Source organism: Anguilla anguilla, chromosome 14, assembly GCF_013347855.1.
Source record: "Anguilla anguilla isolate fAngAng1 chromosome 14, fAngAng1.pri, whole genome shotgun sequence".
Classification (NCBI taxonomy): Eukaryota; Metazoa; Chordata; class Actinopteri; order Anguilliformes; family Anguillidae; genus Anguilla; species Anguilla anguilla.
The window spans coordinates 40087662-40099520 of NC_049214.1; the positions used below are offsets into that span (position 1 = coordinate 40087662).

Consider the following 11859-nt stretch of genomic DNA (forward strand, 5'->3'; position numbering starts at 1 on the left):
CTTTTGGTGTCTGACATTTGCCAGAATAAGTACCCTCATCTCTCTCTCTCCCTTTCTCCCTGCCTCCCCCTCCCTCTCTCTCCCTCCCTCCCTCTCTCTCTCTCTCCCCTCCCTCCCCCTCTCTCTCTGTATCTCTCTCCCTCTCTCTCTCTCCCTCCCACCCCCTCTCTACCTCTCTCTCCCTCTCTCTCTCTCCCTCCCTCCCACCCCCTCTCTACCTCTCTCTCCCTCCCTCCCTCCCTCTCTCTCTCTCTCCCTCCCTCCCTCCCTCTCCCTCTCTCTCTCCCGCCCTCCCTCCCTCTCTCTCTCTCTCTCTCTCTCTCTCTCTCTCCCTCCCTCCCTCTCTCTCTCTCTCTCTCTCTCCCTCCCTCCCTGTCTCTCTCCCTCCTCACTTCAGGCCATGTTGACTCTCGTGGTGTCTCCGGAGGTCCACCTTCCGCTGGAAGCCCTTGGCACAGATCTCGCAGCCGAAGGGCTTGAATCCTGTGTGCTTGCGGCTGTGTGTGATCAGGTTTGAGCTCTGGCTGAAGGCCTTGCCACACACCTGGCACTTGTGGGGCTTCTCTCCTACAAAAAAACACACACGTACACACACGCACGCACGTACATGCACACACCATACACACACACGCACACAGATGTACATTCACAGTCAGTCTAGCCATTGTGTAATTGACAGTGCAAATATATTTGTGACTTTCTTGAGAACATGCCTACCTGAAGAAAATTAGCATTCTGATAACTAATACCACTGGTAAAATAACCCATATGAATACAATACAATTATTTACTATTTCTACAACTGATGTTCAGAAAGTGCCTGCCATATCTTTTTTTACTGGACCACAACAGCAGGGCCAGCCCTATAAACGCGAATGTCTGTGACTGACTGAGTGACTGAGTGATGAAGTTACACCATTGGTCGGGCGAGTTATGAACTTACACCATTGGTCGGCCGGTCCAGCCATATGCTAGGTTTTGACCTGGTCTTGTTTCAAAACTGCACACTACCGAAGCATAGACAAAGGTAAAGGCAAGGCAAAGGTAAATATATTTTGGCCCAATGCTATAAAATTTCAGTTGAGCGGATTCATGATTCTAATAAGTACTTATCACCATGAAAAAGCACAGACATAACAATGACTTGGGGGAAAGAATCATACTATTGTTCAGATTTGTAAAACAGTAATAAACATTGGTAAGTTTTACGACGTTTGCTGATAGGATTCTTTCAGAACATTTTCAGCAAAGTGGAAGAACTAGCTATGCAAATACGCAGGCTGATAGTTTAAGGGTTTTTTTTTTTTTCTTAATTTGCTTTATCAGCCAGAGTCACATTGCAACTAGAATCTACTAACTGTACCTCTTTCCTTTCAAAATGCATACTACATTAGAAAGAACAAACCACCAGACAAAGTCAGTCAAAATGGATTGAAAGAAATATTCAGAACAAATTTTATGAGATTGCATGAAGTTGGCACAGAGCATGCTGTTTATATTTATTTGACTGGATAACAGGCACCTTTCCCCTTTTCTGAAAAACAATGTTTCTTTGCCTAAAAGCAGCAACCTTTTTCAGCCAATCAGTAATTTGTCACTAGCTAATTCTGGGCACTTGCTTTGCCTCATGAATATTCATAATATCCAGTACCCTCCCAAATAACTCATTCCCTTGATAAAGATGAGCAAAGCAAGATATATAAAATAAACAATCCACATAATTACTGTAGCAACAGGTAACTGCAAAAGCAAACTAAAGCACTTGCATAAATGGGGGACACAAAGTCTTTTGAAAGCAGGTGCTGCTTTCCACACTGGTATGACTGCATTAAGCAAGCGAGTAACATTCCAGCTTGCTCACGGTTGTGTATAAAAAGGCTGGGCAGGCTCACATGCATAGTATTCTGGCTGGAAGAAAGAATCTCATTGGCTGGGAAAGAGCGGTGGACGTTGGGGGCACGATTGGCTGGAGCTTCAGTGACTAATATTGCTGAACCTGTTGATCTGTCATGAGGAGCAGTGGCTAAGAATGCTGAACCTGCTGATCTGTCATAAGGAGCAGCGACTAAGACTGCTGAACCTGCTGATCTTTCATGAGGAGCAGTGACTGAGACTGCTGAACCTGCTGATGTTTCGTGAGGAGCAGTAACCGAGACTGCTGAACCTACTGATCTTTCATGAGGAGCAGTGACTAAGACTGCTGAACCTGCTGATCTTTCATGAGGAGCAGCGACTAAGACTGCTGAACCTGCTGATCTTTCATGAGGAGCAGCAACTAAGACTGCTGAACCTGCTGATCTTTCATGAGGAGCAGCGACTAAGACTGCTGAACCTGCTGATCTTTCATGAGGAGCAGCCACTAAGACTGCTGAACCTGCTGATCTTTCATGAGGAGCAGCGACTAAGACTGCTGAACCTGCTGATCTGTCATGAGGAGCAGTGGCTAAGACTGCTGAACCTGCTGATCTTTCATGAGGAGCAGCGACTAAGACTGCTGAACCTGCTGATCTTTCATGAGGAGCAGCAACTAAGACTGCTGAACCTGCTGACTTTTCATGAGGAGCAGCGACTAAGACTGCTGAACCTGCTGATCTTTCATGAGGAGCAGCGACTAAGACTGCTGAACCTGCTGATCTTTCATGAGGAGCAGTGACTAAGACTGCTGAACCTGCTGATCTTTCATGAGGAGCAGCGACTAAGACTGCTGAACCTGCTGATGTTTCGTGAGGAGCAGCAACTAAGACTGCTGAACCTGCTGATCTTTCATGAAGAGTGGTGACTAAGACTGCTGAACCTGCTGATCTTTCATGAGGAGCAGTGGCTAAGGTGATGTTTCCATGGAAGTCTGATGGAAAAGCATCAATTGGGAGTAGGGCAGCTGTGGTCTAAAGTGCATGTTTCTGGACCGTGCTTTGATTCGCTACTCTGAGTCAGCTGACTGCAAATATCCAACATGAGCAGACATTTTCAACAAGATCAGACTGTCGAGTGCTTTACAGAGTGGAATACTACGGTTGGTGCTTATTTTGGTAGTTACTTGTACAGTATATGCTAAAATGAATGGGAAAATAATATTCTTCACACTAATATAATTGCTTCAAGGTTTTGGTTAAGATTTTTAAGATTTTGTTTAGCAAATATTATTTTATTGTCCAAAAAAGATATGTTAAACTCCTCCAATAATCTTTAATAATCCAACAAAAAATGGTTATCTCACAATGAAGACAATTTCGTAGCTGTCAATAATAAGAATTAACTATGCACATATTTGCTAAGTGTTGCTAAGGCTGCAATGCTAATAATCAATTTGAAATTTTGGCACTTTTATCCAGAGGGACTTACACAGATTATGTTTTCATACACAATCCATTTATACACCTGGATGTTTCAGTTTCCTCACCATTACCGGTGACCTGAAACGGCACGCAGCGGCTACCCCCAGAAAGGCTACTGCCACAGCCGAGCTGGTGGACTGCTTATGAACTGCAGGGCCTTTTAAAAATTAACAATGAATTAATTTTTTTAAGTTCTAGTGTTGTATTTGTTCTGTTGGTAAAACCAAGCTGGAAAGCAAAGAAACACAGGCTGGTAAAGCACATGACCAAGATCAGGTGCATTTCTCCCCAAACATTCCACCACAGGTGACTGCTCATGAACAGAATTAGGCAAGCTGGTTCCTCCCCCAACCCCCCCCCCCCCCCCCCCCCCCCCCCCCCGCTCTGTCCTAACGGCGATGCACCCCACCTGTGTGGGCTGATCACATTTCACGCCGCATAAATCTGATGTGAAGCTGACAGCCAGCTCTAATCTGACAGCCGAGTCACAGACACTGCTGGCCTAAAGTAGGGATTGGAGGATGAGCTTTTTCTGTGTTTACCATCAAGAGCTGGTAAGGTTGCGTCTACACCGGAAATAAGATCCTGTTGACTCCCTGTCTGGGAACTTTACACAACCCTTCCATAATGTACTTGTTCATAAGGCGAGGACCGTGGAGCGGGGCCAGATTAGATTGACTGGCAGCTATATCACGATCTGTTATAACAGCGGCCATCATCTCTTAAATAAACACCGAGTGCCTGAAATGACTGTGCAAACGTTGTTTTGTATATCAGTGTTCTTCTCTTTCTGTCTATCTCTGTCTTTCTCTCTGTGTTGCTCTCTCCTTCTGTCTCTCCCTCTCTCTGTCTCTCTATATCTTTCTCTCTCCTTCTCTCTGTCTGTCTTTCTCTCTGTGTTGCTCTCTCCTTCCCTCTCTGTCTCGCCCATTTGCTATATCTCTTTCTCTGTCCTTCTCTCTGTCTCTATCTCCGTATCTTTCTACCTCTCTCTATCTCTCTGTCTTTCTTTCTCTCCATCGCTTTCTCTCTCTGTTTCTGTTTCTCTCTGTATCCTTCTCCCTTTCTCTATCTCTCTGTCTCTATTTCTCTCTATCAATTCAATTCAAATTAGCATTTTTGGCATGACCTATATATATATATACACATATTGCCAAAGCATAAGTAGAACAAAAAAACACAGATGAATATAACATTTAACAATAGTTAAGAAAAGTATACAAACATTTATTTTAAAAAGGAGATTGTGTCATTGCTTATGTCTTATTAATACTCCCTGGCCCTCAGTTTGTGTCAAGTCTATCTCTTCCTCTCTCCTTCACTGTCTGTCTCTCCCGCTCTGTATCTCTTTTGCTCTCACTCTCTCTGTCTCTCTGAAATTCAAATTCAAAATGCTTTATTGGCATGAAATACATTAGTAAAAAGACATTAGGGCATGAACATAAATTGAACCGAACAGTAGATATATATCTAACTCTCTCTCTCTTTCTCCCCGCCCTCCGCCCGTCCTCACCTGTGTGTATGTAGGTGTGCTTCTTCATGTCGGACTTCTGGTGGAACCTCTTGCCGCAGTACTGGCAGGGGTAGGGCCGCGTGTCCGAGTGGATCAGCAGGTGGGTGGACAGGGTGGACGAGCGCTTGAAGGTCTTCCCGCACATCTTGCACTCGAAGCTCCTCTCCTGAGGCGCAGAGAAACGCACGTGAGCTCCGCCCTCTTTCCAGCCCCACCTGAGCGAGCTTTCGGAGATCAGCCCGATGCTCCCTCGAGCTGGAGTCCCGGGCCTCAAGCTTTCACCTTAAAATCAGCCTCTGATCTTTACCTCACAGCGCAGCCCAGTTAACTGTGATACAATGCCTCAGTTTGCCAAAATGAGTGACATTAAGACGTGCAGCTCTACGGGACCAAGGTTTTCACTCGGCACAAGGGGTACATTCACGTCTTATTGCTTTTTATGATGGAAGAAACGAGGGGTTCTAATTTATTCATAACTGACCAGAGTAAAACACAGGTCACCTGACACATCTGTTTCTACAAGCTGCAAGTGACGTTTTATTTTTATTTTCATTACCTTAAAATCAAGAAGAAGAGTTAAAAGTGTACAGAAATATGCCACAGATTAGAGACTTTCTCTGATTAACGCTACAAATGAAAAGACACGTTTTTCATTTGAACTCGACAAAGAATTTATTCTGCTATAGTTTTGAACCCCCTTGGATCTCTCATTATTACTGCGGCGGTACTTTCACTGTGAACACTTAGGGATTAGAACATACATCCCGGCAGATATACAACAATAAAAACTTTTCAGATTATGACAAATAAGAGAAATTAGGGAGGAAAAGCTTTTTACAAAGCAGGAAGGAGAGAAAAAGGGAGATAGATGAGCGAGAGAGATGGAGAGAGAGAGTAGGATGAGAGAGAGGGGCGTGTGGGTGTGTGTGAGAGAGAGAGAGAGAGGCGTGTGGTTGTGTGTGTGTGTCTGAGAGAGAGAGAGAGAGGGGTGTGTGTGAGAGAGGGAGAGAGGCGGGTGTGAGTGTGTGTGTCTGAGAGAGAGGCGTGTGTGAGTGTGTGTGTCTGAGAGAGAGGCGTGTGTGTGTGTGTATCTGAGAGAGAGGCGTGTGTGTGTGTGTGTGTCTGAGAGAGAGGCGTGTGTGAGTGTGTGTGTCTGAGAGAGAGGCGTGTGTGAGTGTGTGTGTCTGAGAGAGAGGTGTGTGTGAGTGTGTGTGTCTGAGAGAGAGGCGTGTGTGAGTGTGTGTGTCTGAGAGAGAGGCGTGTGTGAGTGTGTGTGTCTGAGAGAGAGGCGTGTGTGTGTCTGAGAGAGAGGTGTGTGTGAGTGTGTGTGTCTGAGAGAGAGGTGTGTGTGAGTGTGTGTGTCTGAGAGAGAGGCGTGTGTGAGTGTGTGTGTCTGAGAGAGAGGCGTGTGTGAGTGTGTGAGAGAGGGAGAGAGCCGGCTCTCCCCAGGTGCGTACCTGTGAGTGTGTGAGAGAGGGAGAGAGCCGGCTCTCCCCAGGTGCGTACCTGCGAGTGTGTGAGAGAGAGGGAGAGAGCCGGCTCTCCCCAGGTGCGTACCTGCGAGTGTGTGAGAGAGAGGGAGAGAGCTGCGGTGGCAGGAGCCGGCTCTCCCCAGGTGCGTACCTGCGAGTGGACGTTCATGTGCTGCTCCAGGCTGACCGCGTGGCCGAAGGTCTTGCGGCACACGCTGCAGCCGAAGGGCCGCGTGCCGCTGTGGGAGCGCCGGACGTGCACCTCCAGCCCGTGGGGGGTGGAGAACACCTGGGGGGGGGAGGGGGGTAAAGGGGAGTTTCCTGGGTCAGTTTGGTGATCATTTGAATTTCTGCGCTAGAACAGCCTGAGTATCCGCTAATATTTTGGTAGGGATACTGCTTTGGCGGTACCTTACTGTTATCTCTGAGTGAAGAGGTAAAGATCCGTGGGGTGGGGTGGGGTTAGGGTGTTGCAATATTAAGTTTAGGTTACCAGGATTTCCCCTGGAGCATGCACGTCACTGGTTCCAACCACCTAGGTCCTGGGGACCCCCTGTGTACGCTGGTTTTCCTTTCAACCACATCTACAACCCCAGTTCATTCTAACTAACAGTGACACTGGAATTCTGTGGCATCAAAGCCTGAAAGTTGTTACTGATATAGTACTCACATTTTGCATTAGATGGTACAGGTGTTGAAGCAGTGATGTCTTCATATTAAATGTTAATTCATTTTGCTTTGTTACCCCCTTCAGGATATTCTGTTAATGGTGCAATGCGAGCGAAATCAAGCAAAGGGCCTGCTTCTGATACTGGGAACAAAACCTCCAAACATTCCCATGGACAGCGCTTTGGGCCCCCTCTCTAACTCGTTATTTGGGGGATCAGACCTGGTTTTCCCCATGGTTCCTTTTTTTCTCAGTAAAATGGGCTATACAATCAACTGAATTGAATTGAATTGAATCCTCTTTGAAAATAACAATTTGTATAGTATTTTACTAAATGTTGTTGATATTATTATTGGTATTGCATATTATTAAATAATTATTATATTTTGATATAACAATTATTTAATATTTAATAATTATTTAAGGTGAGCTCACCTTATCGCAGGTGATGCAGTGGTACGTGTCGGAGGTTGGCGAGTAGTGTGTGCTGCAGTCCAGGGGCTGGGGGGTCTCGGAGCTCTGCTTAATGTGTGCCCCGTACAGGGTGCTGGCGTGCTGGAGCAGGGAGGGGGGGAACCCCATCTGCCGGAAATCGTAGGACGGGTGCACGGACTCCCAGGCAAACGGGGACTTGTAGTAGCGGGGATATTCGGGGAGCTGGGGTTCTGTGGACAGACAGACAGGCAGACAGACAGAAGGGGGTCATGGGAGGGTCGACAGAGTCATAAGAACAGCAGAGTGAGCAAACTGTCAAATCAAAACCCTCTCATTCTAAACAGAAGCGTGCACTGAGCACTAATGCAGCTTCTAGCCAGGAGGTCACAAGCTGGAACTCTGGATTCAGAACTAATGTTTACACCGTAAATTTCGTGAATTTCTTCAGTAAACTGGAATATAACTGAATCTTACAACTCAGTGAGTTTTTAATTCACTAAATCTGCATCACTTACGGCTGAAAGTATTGTTAAATGATGGCACAACATGCAACACCGCAAGTATTAAAACTGCCAGTAATGGCCACCATTTTAAGAGCTGCTGCAGTGGGCTACTTTCGTGGACAGGTAATTCTCACCTGGAGTGTAATAGGCTCCACCGGAGACCATGGGGGGCACGGGGGGCTCGGGGTGAGCGGGTGCGGGGCAGCTGGCCTCCCGCTCTGGTTTAATCGGGGGAAAGGGGGCGGAATGGTCGGGACGGCCCTCGTCCTGGGTCTGCTCCAGGTCGCCGTGGTCCAGCGAGTGCGGGGGACCCGGTTCTGACACAATGGGGACGGCAGTTGCAGAGTGAACACAGAGGCTAAAATGTGGCAGTTTATCTTCTAGATTCTTATTATTCCCTCCATTTGCTTATTCGACAGTGTCATCCAGGGTGACTCAGCATGCTAATATGGTGTGATATGTCACTAGACCAACGAGTTCAAATAATTATGTGTTATGGAACAGCCAGAATTAAATTGTAATCAGTCCAAATAAACAATGTCGTGGCAAACGTATAAAATGAACAAAATGTGCAAGAGGATAAACGTTTTTAGGTGCAACACTCATTATACCGAAGTGAACACAGATTGTAACCGTGATATTACCTCCAATATAACACTCAAAAAATGAACGGCTGGATTTACTTAAGAACGTTATGGACAGAGGCTGCATGCCATGTTATGTATTGTATATGTGACTTTCTGATTGTTTTAGTCCCATATATTTTATATTACAAGATCGCGAATTTCACTGTCCATAATTTTAAGTAAATCCAATTCATTTTTTGAGTGTGGTTTCAAGTGTATCATTATTATTATTAGTAGTAGTTGTACTAGTAGTAGTATCTATTACAGGGAAAAGTTTTAAAATGATAAGTGCAGGGACAATACACAAGATTATATTTAACTACAACATTATTTCCACCTTAAATATGAATTAAATATATTTTTTTAATTGACACAGCATTCCATTTCATAACTTGGCTTTAAAAAACTTTTGCTTGAATGGGTCTGAAGTCAGCTTTTGCTGCTCGTGTATCTTAAAGTTTTGTTTTATTTTTAAAGTTGTTTTTCCCACTCGTTATTATAACTTTAAAAAACACTCAATCTTTGTTCACAGCCACGAATTCGCTTCTGCCTAGTGCATCTGAATCGGACTGAACAGATGTAATAATCTTGCTTCTAAGAGGCACGACACCTGTTTTATGAACAGGAAAGATTACAGGATTGAACGCACTTTATTTGAATAAAGACTCGTTTGCATATCCGTGACAGCAACTCCTAACTGCTCGCCAGGTTTAGGATTTCCATGAAGCAAAGCTAGCCCGGTGTAATCCGAGCGTTAAGTAACAGTTAGAGTCAAGAAAGTGCTCTCAGGCGCCGCCGCTTCAGACAGGCAAGAAGCGAGGATGCAAACTCGTTGCGAAACACTCGGCAGCTCCCGGGTCCCGTGCTTTACCTAATACTGAGTAGTGCATCTTTATTTTATGTAAGTCTGTTTAAGCAAAAACTTATGCAACACAGATACTTTTTAGCCCAAATGTGTTTTTTTTCCTGATAGCTTCCGGTATCCCCCGTTCACTTAAACATTCGCCACAGTCCTATGAATAACAGTACGACACTTCAACAACGAATAACAGATTGACATGAACACAATTCTATTTTAGTCAATCGCAATCGTTAGCTTATAGCTCCAAAAAAATTAAAGCGTTGCTCTCTATGACGGATTGTTCATGACTTCTTAAATGGAACCTACGCCCAGGTTCGGATAGGCTATGAATCGAACTGGTACAGTTGGTTGAGATTGACAGTGTTTGGGGAATTTTTATTAGGTAGCATATATCTAAGTGTCGTTCAATCTCATAACGGCCCTCATCCCTGGTGCCGTTCTTACTTGTATTATTTGTTGTCTCTGATGAGTCTCTTAGTTCGAGTTGCTCCTCGTCGACGAACCTGTGAGCGTTGTAGGAGGAGCACCGCTTGCTCTTCACCAAAAAAGAACGAGGCATCGTTGGTAAATCTGTTGAGGAAAAATTAAGAGAATGAATTCGCTGCAGAACTCATAATTTGGGACACTTTGGAAATCTGAAAACTTGGCAAGGAATACTCCTTAAGAAATATAGCCTATATATCAATCATTTGAATGTTTTGCAACATAGGCTATAATCACCGTTATTATTATTATTATTATTATTATTATTGTTGTTGTTGTTGTTCTAAAAATACTACCATTGTTGTTGTTGTACTTTCGTTATCATTATTAATAATATTGTTATTATTATATCTGCATTTTGGAATTTGGCCATGATGTTCAAAGTGAACATCCTGAGTCTTTTAATAATAAAGAAAATAAACCTCATATCGACCATATTATGAAGCACCGAGTGTCTGCACGTGCGTGTGTGTTATTAGGCGCTGAGCTGTCCACGCTCGCTTATAGCTATTGGAACATTCTTGAATTTCACGGGTAACATTTGGCGCAAACCGGAGCGCATTACTCGCGCAAAACAAAGTAGATAAAGCCGCGAACAGTAAGGGCTGCAAAGCCGGACAAACGCAGATACAAAAACAGCAAGAAGTTCGCTGGAAATTCATTTTCGGTGACGTCACAATTTATGCAAAATTAGTTCAGGCATCTGACTTAATTTAGCATGAAGCCCTGAAGCTGAAAATCTCAAAAAATAGCATGGAAGGTAATGACCTAAAAATGATAAATAGCATCCCTTTTATAGAACGGAATCCACTTCTGGTCATCGACAATATTGCCATTTACTCGAAACTGTCATTATCGATCATTTCAATTACGTGAAATAGACTTTGTGTATGTCATATGTTAAATAGTTTTCGTTAAACACAGCTGATTAATTATAAAGTTGTCAAGAGGTGTGAGACGTGCTAGTTTGTATATAGAATTTTTTTACATAAAATATATTTACGAAAAAAGCGCGTGGTGTTTCATTTATGATGAATGATGACATATGGATCCTATGCGTCGAAATACGCATTCTCATATTCACCCAACTTAAGCGCCTAATAATGCCCTGACTGCATCAGATCGATCTCAGGTGTTTCTAAATTTTATAAGTGAGGCAAGGATATAACCTGTATTTTATCACAGGTAACTGAGCTACTGTAGTCGCCACTTACCGACAATTTTAGGCGAGCCAGACGAAGATGTATCAGTACGTTGATGTTCGCGTTACTTGTCAGATTTGGCCCCTTTTTCCTGTGAGAAATATAAACAATTCCCCTTTGGTATGCCCTGGTGAAACGGTCTTGTCCTGTTGCTTAAAAATCCCTTCTTAAATTATTCTGAATCCTAACCACTGTCACAGTTCTGACTTTTAGCGCTGCCCGCCTCTCTCCCCTCCCAGATTTTCAATCAGATAATTTTGTGGTGGAATCTGACTGTGGTTTCGACCAATGAGAAGGCTAATACAGAACTAAAAATTTGCTTACCAAAATACGGGCAATTTTTCTTCTTTTTTACTCCCACGAACAGTTACGAAAAGATTGGAGCTCCAAAAAATGAGTCTAAACTATTTTGTTAATTATTTTGTATGATAAAATACTTCTACAGATATTAGTTCTACATATGTTACGTACATGTTTATTAACTATAACAATCGTGCAATATTTTCTCAAGCTTAAATAACTCATTTTGTCCATTGATTTGGCACTATGATTCCACACGAAATTTCATGTTGAAACGACCCAATAGCTCCTATCATTACGTAGCCTATTTTCTCAGTTATATCGGTCTATAGATTAATAAATTCCAAATACACCCAGAATTTAATTTCGGCTGCTTAAAATTTCATAACTTAGTTGAAAAAGAAAACAAAAAACAAAACGAATTTTATACTTTGTCATTGTTATACTTATTTTATTTTGTT

At 43.6% G+C, this 11859-nt stretch overlaps 1 protein-coding gene across 3 annotated transcripts; it reads right to left on the minus strand.

Annotated features, from left to right (window-relative positions):
* Positions 1-337: 337 nt before the first annotated feature.
* On the minus strand, positions 338-11327 carry gfi1b (growth factor independent 1B transcription repressor). Of its 3 annotated transcripts, none has more exons than XM_035390965.1 (7): positions 10330-10489; positions 9858-9983; positions 8060-8242; positions 7423-7652; positions 6472-6609; positions 4849-5014; positions 338-567 (listed from the first exon to the last, which is right to left on the minus strand). In XM_035390965.1, exons 2-7 carry the CDS (start codon positions 9970-9972, stop codon positions 389-391), a joined length of 1011 nt encoding a protein of 336 aa, XP_035246856.1. In that variant the 5' UTR covers positions 9973-9983; positions 10330-10489; the 3' UTR covers positions 338-388. The 3 variants fall into 3 exon arrangements, with proteins under 3 accessions (XP_035246856.1, XP_035246855.1, XP_035246854.1); XM_035390964.1 differs by having other exon boundaries at positions 10319-10489; XM_035390963.1 differs by lacking the exon at positions 10330-10489 and adding an exon at positions 11111-11327 and having other exon boundaries at positions 339-567.
* Between the last annotated feature and the right edge of the window lie 532 nt (positions 11328-11859).

Excerpts from the sequence above, each read along its gene's own strand:
- gfi1b (XM_035390965.1), bottom strand. The coding sequence starts at position 9,972 with ATGCCTCGTTCTTTTTTGGTGAAGAGCAAGCGGTGCTCCTCCTACAAC. Across the intron at positions 8,243-9,857 it reads AGAGACAACAAATAATACAA|AACCGGGTCCCCCGCACTCG; the intron begins GTAAGAACGGCA and ends CCATTGTGTCAG. Across the intron at positions 5,015-6,471 it reads ACATGAACGTCCACTCGCAG|GAGAGGAGCTTCGAGTGCAA; the intron begins GTACGCACCTGG and ends TCTGCGCCTCAG.